Source organism: Gymnoscopelus braueri, assembly GCF_963280865.1.
Source record: "Gymnoscopelus braueri genome assembly, chromosome: 6".
Lineage (NCBI taxonomy): Eukaryota > Metazoa > Chordata > Actinopteri > Myctophiformes > Myctophidae > Gymnoscopelus > Gymnoscopelus braueri.
Window position 1 is genome coordinate 17,118,980 of NC_137607.1, and position 16,846 is coordinate 17,135,825.

At 40.4% G+C, this 16,846-nt stretch overlaps 1 protein-coding gene across 1 annotated transcript; it reads right to left on the minus strand.

Moving 5' to 3' along the window:
- Nucleotides 1-906: 906 nt before the first annotated feature.
- Nucleotides 907-3,391, minus strand: rgs2 (regulator of G protein signaling 2). The gene is made up of 5 exons (XM_080430000.1): nucleotides 3,251-3,391; nucleotides 3,048-3,137; nucleotides 2,649-2,710; nucleotides 2,246-2,412; nucleotides 907-1,600 (listed from the first exon to the last, which is right to left on the minus strand). Exons 1-5 carry the CDS (start codon nucleotides 3,346-3,348, stop codon nucleotides 1,397-1,399), a joined length of 621 nt encoding a protein of 206 aa, XP_080286126.1. The 5' UTR covers nucleotides 3,349-3,391; the 3' UTR covers nucleotides 907-1,396.
- Between the last annotated feature and the right edge of the window lie 13,455 nt (nucleotides 3,392-16,846).

The following is a 16,846-nucleotide window of genomic DNA, read 5'->3' on the forward strand; positions in this document are numbered from 1 at the left end:
CAGTTGCGCAAAACAGGAGAAGAATGTTCATCAAAATGCATGTTTTTGTTTTGGATAACTGTATATATTACAGGAAGCAATGTAAGTGTGTGTGTGTATACATTGCATTATACGGTCAGTAACAAAATGGCTATGTTGATACAGAGCTGCACGTACATTCACTTTATTCTCGGAGCAATCCAGCTGCCCCCCCCCCCCCCCCACAGTCAACATCACATTATTTACACATTATTTACAAATGCATCATGCCATTATAACAACAACACACAAGTCACGTCCTCAGTGGAACGGTTTGAAAATTGTGCCGCTTGCTGCCATTTGTGTAAACTTTTTTAAGAATCCAGCTCGACCAACGAAATGCATTCTGAACGTGATAAGTGTGCATGTACTAAACAAAGAGGGCATGAGGGAGAATTAACATTCACACGGCACTCTGTGGATAATAAATATAAGCAGTGGTAGTGCCGGCACACACGCAGTAACGATGTGTGCATATTCACATATTTACAGTACATTCTTTTGCTGTTTTCTAGTGCACATCAACATGATCCTTTCCTTAGACCAGTGTTGATTTTGACAGTCAACACTGTAGTGTTGTTTTAGTCATAACAAGTTTAGTTTTAGTCATAGTCTTTTGAATCAAATTCCATTTAGTTTTAGTCATATTTCAGTCATCTGAAATGTTTTAGTGTTAGACTAGTTTTAGTCGACTAAATATCATAAGATTTTAGTCGACTAAAGCTACAGTTGATTAGGTCGACTAAAATGTATTTTGGCGGTGCCTTGATGGCGTCGTAATGGCTGATTTTACACTTGGTTGCATGCTGAAAATAGCCGATCTACAAGCTCACAACGCGTCGCAGCGCGACGCGTTGTGAGCTTGTAGATCTGCTATTTTTAGAGTGCAACATCCGAGCGCAACCAAACATAAAATGACTTGTCTTTTAGTTCTACTGGATCTCTTCTCCACTAGTTCCTCCTATAACGTTTTAGTCTAGTTTTTATTTGTTGACAAAAGTCATCATAGTCATCATAGCTTAGTTTTATTTTGCTTTCGTCAGTGAAAAAAAGTAGTTTTTCGTCATAGTTTTAGTCGACGAAATCAACGCTGCCTTGGACTGAATCCAAAACTCAGAATTTGACATCCAATACTGCAACACTGAATTCAGCACCCTTAATGGGCCCAGCTCCATTGGGCTGACAGTATAGCTTTCAGGACGGAAAGGATGGAAAAGTCGCCGCTAATTTCAGCAGTGGTTTCTGGTTTTGCATTTTTTTCCACCCTTGTTCCTGATTACGCTATGATAAGTATTTGCATCTGGGGTTGTACAAATACTACCCCCAGTGCACTGAACGCACATCATCAAGGTCTCTGGTGGCCACAGTGGTAAACAAATTAGTCCGTAGTGGCCTTTTGGTGTTTGCCCTTTGCCTCGGCAGCTGCGCACAGTTCTTTGTAGAGGTCAGAGCAGATGAACCGGGGATAACAGTTATTCTCCATCAGACTGTAGATCCTCCGCTGTGCTGACAGGAAACTGCTCTCGCTGGGCTTGCTGAGACTCTGGGTGATAGCGTTCTTGGTACGGAAATCCAAGTTGATCTGTGATGATGAAAGAGGAAAACGATCAACATAAGCCTGAGAACTAGACAGTCTAACGTGAGAGCTACAGTGTAAAACCAAGAGCTTTAATGATTATAAGATAAGATGGAACGCTATTGCGTGTTTTAACAAAAAAAAATAGTCTTGCAGCACTTTCTCCAACACATCTGACATCAAATATATCTAAAAGAACATCTGTAGTTGTGCGTGCAACTGCGCTAATATATACTACACATACGCACAAACTTGTATACACACAATCTATAAAGCAGTGGTTCTCAACATGGGGTCCAGGGACCCTCAGGAGTCCTTGAGGGGATTCCAAACTTAAACCCCATATGGGTAACCGGAGTCCCTCAGGGCTCAATACTAGTAACGTTTCTGTTATTGTGGGGAAAGCTGTCGCAGAAAAGGCTATTTTCCGCGACACCTTTCCCCACAATACGGATGCTGGGGTTTAAGTGGTTAAAGGTCTGTAAACTCTGAGAGCGTACAAATGGAACCAAATGGATCCTTATGGTTCCATTGGGGTCCTTGAAGTTTGAGAACCACTGCCATTAGTTATTTCACTAAACAGATGTGTAATTGGAAGATATATCATGTTTGTAGCATTTCCTGTTTCGATCCAATGTTAGTTGTAATTACCTCTTTGGGAGCTTCGCTCTTGATGAACTCTTCATAGATGCTGCTGGCCTTCAACGCCAGCTCTTTTTGTGACGTGGTGCTCCTGTAGTCCTCACAGGCCAACCAAAATTCGATGTTTTCCTCGCAGAACTCAGACTTCAGGAAGATGCAAAATGCAGCTTTTCCATCTAAAGGACAGCAGGAAAGAAACTGTTAAGGAAAACCCAGCAATAACTAGCATAGGGACATATTTGCCTACGGTATACAGTACTCTGACGTAAGCTAATATGTCACTGTCAACCCATTACAGCCCTAATTTTTTATTGTTGGTCATAAATTTAATTCCATGACCATTCACTGTAACCTTTGAGACCATTTATATCTATATATAAATTACGCGGATATGGCATTGAGTAACTCTTACATTTGTGGGCGAGTAGTTTGTCAAGTGACTGTGTCCATTGCTTCACATCATCAGCAGTTGGCCTGAGGGAGAAAAATGAATAAAATCACATTAGAATAGCTTCTACAAAGAGTTATTATACTGTAAAATTCAAGATACAAGCTATAGGTTTTCACGCCATATGTATGATTTGAAGATGCAAAAAACAATGCGATGATTACATTTAGTAAGAAATAGTCTTAATATACTGTTGGTAATGCGTTCCTTTGTAATTTCCTTTTCGAGTTTTTCGAGTTTGACTCGACTGGCATACAGTCAATGGTATTGTAAAAGAATATATTTTTCACAGTTAATGTTGAAATGAGATGATATCATTGCAGATGAAGTCACTTATATTTCAGTGAATATGGGTTATCTTACCTGTATGCTCTGTGTTTCCTCGCTTTGGATTTTGAGGGCGAAGACTTCACCTTAAATAAAAACTGTATCCTCATTTTCCAGGTTTTACTCCTTGAAAAGAAAGAAAGAAAACAACATTTCAATATTACATTCAACATGATGCTTTTGCTCAAGGTCATCACAACCACAGTCAATTACAAAACATAAATACAAATCTAACTCACTTAATTTCCTTTTTCTCTGCCGTTAGATCCAAGGTCTCCATACAGTTAGTGAATGCCATGCTTTTTCTGGGTGATGCACTGACCAGGCTGTCTCTCATGTTTTAAGCTCTCAAGTCAATATGCAAGTTCTCCTACTCCCTCGTGACCTGTCAGGCAACTTTATAGTTTCCCACTGAGTGTGTTCCAGTGTGTGACGGACAGTGGGCGGGACTGGAATGAGAGATCTTGAAAGTGATTGGCCCCCGCTGTGTAAACACTACATTGCCCTGGTATGACTCTCAGGAGCTCAAGGCAGTTGATAGGCTGTCATTGCATAAACATTCCCTCCCTGCGTCTTCAGTGTGTGTGCTTCCATTTGTAAGGTCGGGGGAATGACGTGGGGGCCGGCCGAATGTCTTCTTGAGAAAAAGGACAAAAAAGTTCCACTCAGTGGATTTGTTTTTGTGTCTAATTTGCTTAATATGTGAGTCTTTGAACTGTATTTCCCAGCATTTCTGCAGTTGTCTTTAATATATAAACCAGAACAACTTGGTATGATAACAGGACCTCACCTGTCTTAATATTTATGGACATGGGAAGGTCCTTTTGCTAAAATGTTGTATCCCAAGTGTTCACAGCTGTGATGTTTCCTTTGTGATTTTCAGTATCAGCAGGGGTGCAGTGGAGGGGGGATATTTTTTTATTCTTCAGAGGTGCGCTCCCCCACTTCCAAAATTAGCACTACAACACTGAGTATCAGTATCAGTATCATACTCATTAGAAGGGACAATCATCTCTGTTAAGGAGGTATAAGGAATAAGTAATGAGGGAATCTGTTTCTTGCTGCAGCCTACATATGTATGTTCTAGTTCCCAGTGCCACTGTTATTTATCTAATTAATCACACAGGGTGTGTTTTCGGTGTGGTATTTGTTTAGTTAATGATGACCTGTTAAGATATGACTGTGTGTGATGTAACATCCTCTGAACACTATGAAACACTTTCAAACGCAAGAATGTTGGCAGCGATGAATGCAGTAATCTGACGTTCCTTTTTTCATCACATTTGCTGAAGCTCTATAAATAGAATCAGTCCGGTCCCAAATAGAACTGTAAGTACAGTATGTCAAAGTGTCTTATTTGATGTACACCTATGAGGGAATACACTGTATTCTCTCTGTATTCAATACAGTGCATATGAGCATTCATCTTTGTGCAATGTCTGCCATCTTGACATACTGTATATTTGACTATATTTGACTTTTGTAGACGGGTTACTTTATTATGCGTCAATGTTATTGAGTAAATAGTATGATTTACATTTAATTCAAATGTTATGAAAATGAAGTGGAGGAATGGCAGTCCTGCAGAACATAGACAGTTGCACGTTCATTGCAGAAGATCAGCGTGATTGTATGTCTGCCCCCACACACACACACACACACACACACACACACACACACACACACACACACACACACACACACACACATGCAGGATGTGTGCACAGAACACACAGAGGCCCTTTATGTTCCCTCCACTCAGGTGGGATAGGAGGGCAAATGGGTTGAATGTGTAATCAGAGTCCGGTTTTGGTCAAACCACTTCTCACAAGGTAGATTAACCACTTAAACCCTATATATACTTTATTGTACGTCCGATAGCAAAATTAGACGATCTACAAGCTCATCACGCGCACGGAACATGACACATTGTGAGCTTGTAGATCTGCTATTTTCACTGTTTGCTGAATGCTCACCTATTTTCACTGAACGTTCATCTATTTTTTCCTGAATGTTCATCCATTTTTATCAAATGTTCAACATTTTTCTTTCTTTAAATTTTTATCCCACAATTGTGTAACCCTTTTTTTTTCACCCAGTGCCAATTGCCTATGTAATCACGGGCGCTACTCTCCCTCTGCTAGCCTAAGGAGAGCCCAAAACTGAGCTCATGCTTCCTTCAATGGATGAGGAGTGAGCAGGCCGCTTCTTATCACACGGGAACCGAACCTAGGACCTGTGAGGCAACAGCGATACCGACTGCGCCACCGTGCCCCCCTAGTCAAATGTTCACCTATTATGACGTGCTCAGAGTAGGGACGCTAGGTTTCATGTTGTTTTGATATGCCTCATTGTGTTCAGCATCAATCCTGCTGTATTTGCATTTAGTCTTTGTTGGCATGCAAATTGACTCTAGCTTTGAATATGTAGCAACATAAAGCTACTGGTATGTACAGTTGTCAGGGGTAACTAAACAAATAATGGGGTATAAACAATGGTCAACTTTCTAATGCTAGCTCTATAAACAGTCCGATCATTTTCTTTCATAATAATGGATATTATCATTATTATTGTGAGGGGTGGCAGTGCCTCAGGGGTAGAGTGGCCGGTACGGATGGGAACCGCAAGGTTCCCAGTTCGATCCCGGGCTCCCCCAGAGTTAGTGTCGAAGTCTCCTTGAGCAAGACACTGCTCCCGATGAGCAGGTTGGTGCCTTGCATGGTTTCCTCCCTCATCGGTGTATGAATGTGTGTGTGAATGGGTGAATGTAATGCACAATCTATGTAAAAGCGCTATATAAATGCACCATTTATGATGATGCTGATTAGCATTGCTATTCATTTAGTATTCAAACTTCAATAGTTTAACAGCACTGTCATTACTGCAAAAAATAATTGATGAAATGTTCCAAAGACACTACAAGTTTGAAGAATGTTCAATCGTCTGGTGAGTGCAACATAGTGCACGTCCATGTACAGGTAGTTCATAACAGCCCTTAGTTTGGTTGATATAATTAAGCAATTTTAGTTCCAGTCATTGCATGGATGCTGATGAGTGCCTTCATCATATCCCAGAAACACCAGCAGGACATAGTGTGTGTGGAGAATAGGTTCGACACTGGAAACCCCACAATACTGTACATAAAGCCTATAAACTCAGATTGTTTTAACTCTTTAAGACCTGAGAACGCATCTGTGTGTCATTTTTAGATTTCGTTGGGCTATTCAAAAATAGCAGATATACAAGCTCATAGCGTGGCACCGAGTGCCGCGCTATGAGCTTGTAGATCTGCTATTTTTTAAAAATCGTGAAAAATGTTGTGCAAATCTTTGAATATATATATATTTAAAGCGAGCATTTCTAGCTAAAATGTTATTGCTTCTGGGGATTCTACAAATGTCTTCTAAATCAGTTTAAAACAGTTTTCTGAAACACTTATGTTGCTATAATATTAATGTCAGTGTCAAGGAGCCCCACAACGATATGTATTTGGCTGCGGACCCCCATCTCAAAAAAAAATAATCCATGGACCCCCAGAAGCAAAGATTTGAGTAAAAAACAATTGCTTTATAGATATATATTCAAAGATTTGCAAAAGTAAAAACACGATTAAAAAAAAAATAGCAGATCTACAAGCTCATAGCGCGGCACTCGGTGCCGCGCTATGAGCTTGTATATCTGCTATTTTTTAATAGCCAAAAGTATAAAATATGGATAAAGTGGTTACACAGATGCGTCCCCCGGTCTTAAAGGGTTAAGACTATCAGCGGTACATATGCGTCACATGCTGGGTGTGTTGTGATTCCACTTGGATCCTTCTCTCTGCCAGAGCCAGCTTACACTGTAGTTCTCTCCCGGTGGTGAAAACATGGTGTCCGGACCGCGTGTGTTTATTATGATGTGCAGACTGTGTGTAAGCAGCTGTCTGTTTGGAAGTGGACGAGGATCCACGCCAAGTTTCCACTAAGGCTGGCGTTCCGTCCTACACGCCTTTACGCATATACAGTAAGGTGATTCCCAGCACTGCTTATAAACTTTGTCCTTGTGGGATGCCTTGAGTTCCAGGCCAGAGAAAAGCAGATGCAACATGCTGTAACAGTTTGTACTTTTGAAATCTTAGTGGTTTATTAGTAAAAAAATCACACCCAGTGTGAAGAGAGTGGTGCCTTTCATGAGTTCATTTCGTTAGTTACTTTTTACAGACTTTGATGACTTCAAAGTATTTTTACTCATTTTAAGTACGTTAAAATGTTTTTACTGATTTTTACGTGTTTTTACTCATTTTAACATATTTTAAGTATTTTTACTCATTTTAAGTATTTTTACTCATTTTAAGTATTTTTAATCATTTTAAGTATTTTTACTCAGTTTAGGAACTTTAAAGTATCTTTACCAATATTTAAGTATTTTTACTCATTTTAAGTATTTTTACTCATGTTAAGTATTTTTACTCAAAAGTGTGTGTGTGTGTGTGTGTGTGTGTGTATAATTAGTGTAACTGGTTGCATCTTTGTGTTGCAATCAGCCGCAGCTGTTGAGGCTGTGCTCAAACATACAGAGGGGCCGTGCTCATACACACAGACAGACACACACACACACACACACACACACAGACAAAGTCACTCCTTGGAGTGGCTAGCACCACTCAAAAAGCCACTGTGGGTTGCACCGTGGCTCACTCAGTATAGTGCTGTTCTCTCACAGCAAGAAGGCCCCGCGGGCTTGAATCCGACTGGCGCCGTGCCGTGTAGACGTTGCATATGTTCTCGACCCCGACCCCCGTGTTCACGTGGGTTTCTTCCAGGTGGCACAGTTTCAGCTCACGCCGAAAGTTAGTTAGCCTACTCGGCAGAAACCTCCTATGTCCATAGTTCAACTTTTCAGTTTTTTTCATAAATGAATGCCCTACTTCAGGGGTTTTCAACGGGTGGTCTGCGGACCACTGGTGGTCCGCGGAGGTATTGCAGGTGGTCTCTGGCCATGTATTCAGAAATTTAGTAAAATCTTTTTTCCCCCCTTTTTTTTAACTCTTAACTTTTTTTTCTTTTACTTATACCTATTATTTGCTACTCTTGTTTCTTGTTTGTGAATAATGAACTTAAGTCAAATCTAACATTTCAAAAAGGCAAGTGACCTCTTACGATGTAAACATCCGGTCGCTGCTAATGCGCACAGAAATACATTTGTCTCACGACACACATTAAGTGTGATAGACTGAAAGGGACTTATTTTGAGAGAGGACTTGGGCTGTCCTGCTTATAGTTGATGCATTGAAATGTGTCAGTATATCCAACAAATGATATCCCTGCTTTTTACTGATTTTTTCCCCTTTTTTTTGTCCCGCTCATAGCCTGTGATAATGTGATTAGCGAGTAGGCTAACAAGTAAGAAAAAACAAAACAAATTTAACCCATGGACTGGTGCATGAACCCCCCACCACTATTGTGTGGGGTGGGTCTATGATGGACCCACCCGACACAATGGCGGTGGTCCCCAGGTTGCTCTTAGTCAAGGTCCCTGGGTCAAAATCTGTTGAAAACCCCTGCCCTACTTCATCATACAAGAGTGTCGCGCAAAAGTAGTGAAAATAGCTGATCTACAAGCTCACAACATCATGGTGTATTGTGAGCTTGCAGATCGGCAATTTTCACTTTTTTAAACGTTCTTTTTAAAATAATAATGGAAGGAATGGTTTTGGACATACAAGGTTTCCACCCAATAGCAACGTGTCTTTGACTAAAAGCCTTAGAGGCGTAGCTGGTGCCCCGGTGCTGCTCACTAGCTGCCCATAGTTAGGATGGGTCAAACGCAGTGCCCAGGTTTGCCCCATGGGGATGAGGCAAATATAACTTCACTCTAACAATTATAAAGTGAGTTTTCATGGCCTTTCACAGCACAATTTCACGGTGTTCCAGCAGCAAATCATTTATACAAGCACTACTCCACACAACAGACCTCGCTGGTGTGCAAACTTAAACGGAACTTTTAATAATACTTATACTACTTACAATTAGATTGTGAACATGGCTCTGTTTGTAAGAGAGTTTCTCTGTGTATTTTGGGGGTTGAACATTCATGTCCAGCATTTGCATAGTGGTTTCTATTGGCCTGGCTAGGCATTGTTCTACAGTTTCACGCACCAGAGTACCGCCCTTAAGTAGCAGCGTTTCATTAATGTTGCTACAGTATCCTTGTTTATTAGTTCATTTTTAAACAGGACAGTATAGAAACATATGTTTTTCAGAAATACTGGAATATAAAGTAACTAAATATTGGGATTTAGAAGACATTTGTAGAATCGGCTTCAGGTCTTAATGGGTTAAGGATCTCTATCTGTTTCATCATCATGAGATATCAATAGATAAGAGAGAGAGGGAGACAGAAAGAGAAAATACACGGTGTACAGTACATCTAGTGGAGAACAAAAACAACGCACTTAAGTGCCAAGAACTAAAACTGAATGTTATGATTTGCCCAATGTGTGATGATATACCTAAATAATCCCAGTCCAAATGAGTTAGAGGAGAGTGGTCTGTACCAGTAACTGTATTGGTCTGACGTCATAGTAAGGGCTCAAAATGTACACTATTGCGCTACAGTATACCGCAAATATTTCCAAAGCACAAATACAATTATTCATAGATATTAACGTAAATACAAATGGATATAATAGATATTATTACAGAAGGCAATCCTTTGATCTGAAACACTACTGCACTCGTATACATGGTAGGACACACACACACACACACACACACACACACACACACACACACACACACACACACACACACACACACGCACACGCACTCGCACACATTTGAAATTGTATTTATGTCCACATAAACAGTAAGTACAAGAATGCAAGAAAACCGCCATTTACAGTAAGTGCATGTAAGGCAGAACATTGTTCCATACAATAATGTTGGCAATACTTGTCAAACACAGCAGACAAGAATCATGGGTAAAGGAAACAACGCCTCCTCCAAGCGGCTTCCTATAATAGCTGATATTGAGCAGTACCTTGCTAACTGTTTGGCCCTCCTTTTGGAGATGCCGGCCCCTCACAACCGACTTGTGCACGTGCCCTATGTTACCAAAGATAAAAACCAAAAGTTTACATCTGTAGCCTTGCTGTGAGATGGTCTGTGGTCTGCTCTAGCGCACATGCACGTGCACACATTCAAACCTGGGAACTGCTGCAGTACAACCACAGTCTTATTCTCTGAACCACTGAGCAGCTCCACTGGAGCAGTTTGGGGTTCAGTGCCTTGCTTAAGGTTACACATTTTGGTTACTCACTTGCTATAGTTACCTTTTTAACCATTTAACCCTGCAAAACCGAAAATACACTAGCATAGAGCCCGGAGGGACTCCAGTCAACCATATGGGGGAGATGGGGAGACACGGTTCATTTTCAGTTCTGCATTACAGGACAGCTCCATGAAGGACACAGGGAGCAGACTGCGCTCTTAGAAATATGGGACACACACTGCCAGTGGTCGTATGAGCCCGATTTATACTTTGTCCTCTGACCGTGTCTTTCGCTGAAAATAGCCGATCTGCACACTGACAAACGACGCATCGCGATGCGACAGAGTAATGTTATAAGTGAGACCGATAGCGTCAGGGGTCTGGTTGGTTGCACTTATCACTATTGTGTAAATCAGTGGATCTCAAACCTTTTAATTTCAAGGACCCCCAGTTTAATAAGCAAAATCACAACACAACAATCACAACAATAGCTCAGAGGTTCTCAAACTATGGAATAGGACCCCAAGTGGGGTTAAGTGATGGTGGGGTTGCACATTTACCACTGAAATGCATCCTATTTTAAGTCTGTTTTTGAAAAGCATAGCCTGTGAATGCAGTTTTCTTTTTATTTTGTTGATCGTTCATTTACAAATGTGTACAGAAACCCCTTCCCTTCCGTGGCTTTTAAACTACGTTGTTGAGACATAATCAGCAGGAAATACAGTGTTGTAAATGTATTTTCTACTAAATGTTCCGCTTGAGGGCTACCAATGTATGCTTTATTTTTTTAATATGCTTTATTTCAACTTTGAAATTGCACTATAAATCAAGTGTGGGGTCGCAAAAAAACAAACAAAAAAAACGTGAGAATCCCTGCAATAGCTTATATGACTCTTTTTTTATGGTGTGACTCTGTAAGAGGTAATACATCTACAACTAGGTCTGGACCACATTTCTTGTGCAGCCGGCGTTTATATATTTTTGAAATATTTTACTCGTTGGCGTTTGAAATGGGCTGAAACCTTGCCCATATATGGAGTAATTTGTCAGACCCACTGTATGTCATAGATGATAGACATCATTGACTGGCCGAATGAAGTCTGAGGTCCACATGGTAGCCACACCATTATTTGTTTTTTGCCTCCATTTGACTATAAGATAAAGATGGATCGATAGATACCTTTCATTGATCCCACACGGGAAATTCAGGCACCAGAGCCAGCACAGCAGTACAAGTTACCCTAATGACAAGAAGTACAATAGGTACAGCCTACTGTATGTGAATAAGTGACAATTACAACGGTGACAATGGCACTAACTATTTGTATGTACTGTACAATACACCTCTCTCTGTATGTCTGTCTATCTTGACTTTGAGATGAACCCGAGGGTGTGTTGTGCCCAAGGGGAACCAGCGGTTGTCCAGAACCGGAAATCAAAAAATCTCTCCGTCTGTCTGTCTGTGTCCAATTTAATGCCCATATATGGAGATATCTGTGTCTATCTGTCTGACTGTCTTTTTGTCTGTCTGTTTGTGTGCCTTTTAAACCCATGTATGGAGATCCCTGATATCACCTGTATATAATTCTATACTGTATGTATAACTATTATTTAACCAGTACAATCATATTGGTCTCTTTGTCATAGGCTGGCCTCATATACTTCACTGAGTACTCTGACATCGGGTCAACGGGTATTGCAAGTGGAGGGGCACGTGTTCCCAGCGGGCATCTTAACCCACCGGGCATCGCCCTAGTGTCGATACGGCACGTTTATATTGCTCCCTTTTAGTGCTTTTGCAATGACGTTGCCCCTCAGGGATATTACAGCTTTACCCTTACCTTATGTTCTAACATCACATTGAATTCTAATGGTTATCAGTAAAACGAACAAAAAATACAATGTATACTAAATACTGTATACAAACTAAGGGAGCTTGTCCTACTCAGGGCCAGTGTTGCCAGATTCCGTGAGAGAAACAAGCAACCAGGTCTAGGAAAACAAGCCCAAAAGAAGCGACTATATGGGCCACATGAGCACTTTAAACATATTCATCAGCTATTTGAAAATAGCAGATCTACAAGATCTACAAGCTCAACAACTCGTTGTGAGCTTGTAGATCTGCTATTTTCAAATAAAATCTGGGGGGGGGGATTATAAGCAGACCTGGCAACACTGCTCAGGGCTATTGCAGCTGGCAGGATGCAAGGGGAAATAGCATTTATGACATATGATATGGTGCAACTTTTCACATTTGTGGCGCCCACTATATGGGCAGAAGTGAACACTTCTGGAGGTGCGCTCTATTAGAGGTCACTTAACATGCAATTCCAATTTGGTTCCACATGATATATATTGTCTTCGGCCTGGCAAAGACAATTACTGGAATTGAGTTATATTATAGCCTATTTTATACATTTCACACATACTGTAAATCTCTTCGGCTCTGAATTTCCCTGTAAAGCAGGGGTCTTCAACAGGGGGTGCGGGACCCCTAGGGGGTCCTCAGAGCTACTATAGGGGGTCCGCCAAATCTTTGTGTGATAGGATTTAGTTTTTTTTACATTAACCACTTGAACCCTAGAATTCCTTTTCTGAGGGGAACATTAGGCAAAAATAGCAGATCTACAAGCTCTCAACGCTGCGAGGCGTTGAGAGCTTGTAGATCGGCTATTTTTGGCAAAGAGGCTATAGGTGTAGAGGGAAAAAAGAGCAGACTAAGTAAAACAATCACACCCAGTGTGAAGTGGGCGGTGTCTTGCTAGCTAATCACAAGCAATCAAGTCTGATAGATGGAAAAAAAGAACTCAAAGATCACTATGGCTGAAATGAGAAAAGGGAAAATCGATATTGAGAAGAAAATAGAAAGTCTTCCTAGAACTGGCCCTTTCAGATCAAAGGATATATCAGAAAAGGTTAAAGACAGAATTGTGACAAAGCACAGATCTGGCCAAGGTTACAAAAGAATGTGTGATTCAAAACCATAAATGTGTTTTTTTTAAGTGCATAGTCCTATTTATAGGGCTATGCACATGTGTCATGTTTCCCTAGCCAATCACAGTCCTGAATAGACTGTGATTGGCCAATCACGGTGCAGGGTTAGGGGGGTACATTTGTGGCCAATCACAGCGCAGGATTTGGTGTGCAAATATCCAAACCTCACATATGGGGCGGTTTCACCGCCCAAAAAAAACTTTAATCTGATACACAATTTTATACAATATAGAGTAGGGGGTCCCTGCTTCATCTCTCTCTCAGCTAGGGGGTCCTTGACCTGAAAACGTTGAAGACCCCTGCTGTAAAGCTCTACTCTTCACAATGGCATGATTTCACAAACAAATGGAACTTCCAGGGGGTTTCTACAATTTCACATGCAATTTCACGTACTGTACTGTACGTATCTTGCTGTAAGATGTCTTGGCTGTTGAAACGCCAGGATAAAACCAATATTATTTTGTCAGATGTCACAGGGGCCATTTTTTATTTTGAGACAGTTGCCCATAAAAAGTCTCAAGCTTAAGGTCAGCTAACTAAATCTCTTAAGACATGATTTCACATACTTTGGGTGTTTGGGAACAGCTGACCTGAGAGCTTGTAAGCCTGTCTAATCTACCCTGTGTAGACAGTTACCATGGGGGATCACTATTGTAAGGGGGCTTATGCTTGTAGATGTCAGAATCAAAATATCTGTTCATGAAGTTATAAGGTTATTTATCAGATCAGCATTTGCTGCCATTTACAGCATTGGTTCTCAAAGTGGGGTCCGGGGGCCCCCAGGGGGTCCTTGATGGGTTACCAGGGGGTCCCCAGCAAAATGTGTTAATAGAGCGTCACAATCATTTTAACCCCGTTATCCATATTTTATACTTTAGCGCTTCAAAAAATAGCAGATCTACAAGCTCATAGCGCTATGAGCTTTTTTCTAAAAGGCTAACATTTTGAACACAAATCTTTGCTTTTCTTGGGGTCCAGCTGGCACAACATATTTTCAGGTGGGGGTCCGCGGCCAAATACATCAATCAATTTGGGGGTCCTTGGCACGAGAAAGTTTGAGAACCACTGATTTACAGTACATAATCAATTGGTTATGAAGAAATGGGTATGAAGAACTGTGAGAGAGAGAGAGAGAGAGAGAGAGAGAGAGAGAGAGAGAGAGAGAGAGAGAGAGAGAGAGAGAGAGAGAGAGAGAGAGAGAGAGAGAGAGAGAGAGAGAGAGAGAGAGAGACAGACATTGACCAGTAATCATAGACTGACACATGAATAAATAAATAAAAACAACTCAACTTTATTGGCTTAGTACACAACAAAACAGGGTGTTTTGGTTGGTTCACAGTAGCAATTATCCTCACAGAAGTGCTACTATAAAATGGGCATCAACGCAAAAAGATGATAAAATAATGGTTTACATGTTTTCCTTGTGCACACAATCTAATTGTATTCTAAAGATCATTCCATAGGCAAAGAAACTGGGACTCATCACATTTATTATATTAGTTACTAATCGAGGACACTTTCTCATTAAGAGAGATAAAAAGCATTAGTTTGTCTTTCTCTGGCCTATTAGGGAGACATGGCCAGGGAATATGTTCCTTATAGGCAGATTGACTGGTCCATAATGCATTGTGTAACAGTCGATGGTCCTTTTTTAAACTTAGCGTATATATGATATACACACAATAGCACTTTTGAGTGTCAGAGCATGCTAAATATGTTTTTTTTGCTCAAATCAGAGTTCTTGTTGTGATTTCATTCAGAATGCTAGTACCAGTCTGAGCATTCAGAGCACAATGTTCTCTGGCCCAGTGGTTCTCACACTTTTTCATGTCAAGGACCCCCGAAATTGTATGTATTTGGCCGCGGACCCCCATCTCAAAATATGTTGTTCCAGGGACCCCCCCAGAAGTGAAGATTTGAGTTACAAATGTTCGCTTAAAAATATATATATATTCAAAGGTTTGCAAAAATGTTCAAGATTTAAAAAAAATAGCAGATCTACAAGCTCATAGCGGCGGCACTCGGTACCGCGCTATGAGCTTGTATATCTGCTATTTTTGAATAGCCCAAAGTATAAAAGGTTAAAGGGGTTAAAATTATTGTGATGCTATGTTAACACATTTTGCTGGGGACCCCCTGGAACCCCACCGATGACCCCTGGGGGTCCCCGGACCCCACTTTGAGAACCAATGGTCCGGCCAATGGATCGGTGCAGAGCATTCATAATGGTGGTTGCTTTGGTCACTAATTATATACAACTTATATCTCACAAAATCGGAAAATAAGTTATTCTATCAGACCGACGGCAATTCACCACAACCTTTGCATGCTGGTAAACTAGCAACTGACACTTAATACAGTATCTGTAGTTACCCCAATAGCTTATTTAAGACTATATTTTGTGCTACTTCAAGTTATGCTCTATTAAAAATGGAGTGTCAGATTGCATTTACAACCACATGCTTAGTAAAAGACTTTTTATGGTAATTCATCATGGGAAATCTAGAGGAAATACTATGTCGTTGTTCCACGGATTTCAAGAATTCAATGGCATCCTATTTAATATTAGCTTTAAAAGCACTGTAAAAGTCTACAACAAACTTTGTACTCCAACGCAAAATAAATAATACATTGTTTGACTCTTAACTTAAGTATTAAGTATTAATAACACATTCAAACCGTTATGCTTTGGAAGCAATAAAAATACATTTTCAGGGTCCAAAATGGACCCTTTTAAATAAGTCAAATAATTTATCACTGATAATTTCAGTACAAAAAGCTTGTAATCTCTTTTTGAGAGTGTGTCTCAAAACGCTCATGGTGGAACTAAGTGACCTTTTGCACTCCAGTGCTTAAAGAGGTCATGTCACTTATTGAGTCCCCAATCATAGATTCGTCCCCAGTGGTGATCCATCCGGGTGGAAGTGGAAGTTGAAGGATCCAAATTAGAAACTCTCTGTCACACACACACACACACACACACACACACACACACACACACACACACACACACACACACACACACACACACACACACACACACACACACACAGTGGTGTAAAGTAACTAAGTACATTTACTCAAGTACTGTACTTAAGTAAAAGTTTGCGGTATTTGTACTTTACTTTTTTTTTTTTTTACCAATTTTCAGTACTTTTACTCCACTACATCTCAGAGGCAAATGTTGTACTTTTGCTCCACTACAATTATTTGAAAACTTTATTTACTACTTTTCAGATATTATAAAACATACATTAACCACTTTAGTCCTATTTTATATCTAGGCTATTTGAAAATAGCCGATCTACAAGCTCACAACGCGTCGCATCATGACAGGTTGTGAGCTTGTAGATCTGCTATTTTCAAACATTTTAGTACTTTTACTTTTGGTACTTTTAAGTACATTTTAATGCCAATACTTTTGTACTTCTACTCAAGTAAATTTTGAATTCCGGACTTTTACTTGTAACAGAGTATATACTTCTAGATTGCAGCATTGATACTTTTACTTAAGTAAAACATTTGAGTACTTGTTCCACCACTGCACACACACACACACACACACACACACACACTTACACACACAC

Coding starts and splice junctions, on each gene's coding strand:
- rgs2 (XM_080430000.1), bottom strand. CDS start 3,348: ATGAGAGACAGCCTGGTCAGTGCATCACCCAGAAAAAGCATGGCATTC. Junction 3,138..3,250: donor GCAGAGAAAAAGGAAATTAA/GTGAGTTAGATT, acceptor TTTCTTTTCAAG/GAGTAAAACCTGGAAAATGA. Junction 2,413..2,648: donor CAAACTACTCGCCCACAAAT/GTAAGAGTTACT, acceptor GCTGTCCTTTAG/ATGGAAAAGCTGCATTTTGC.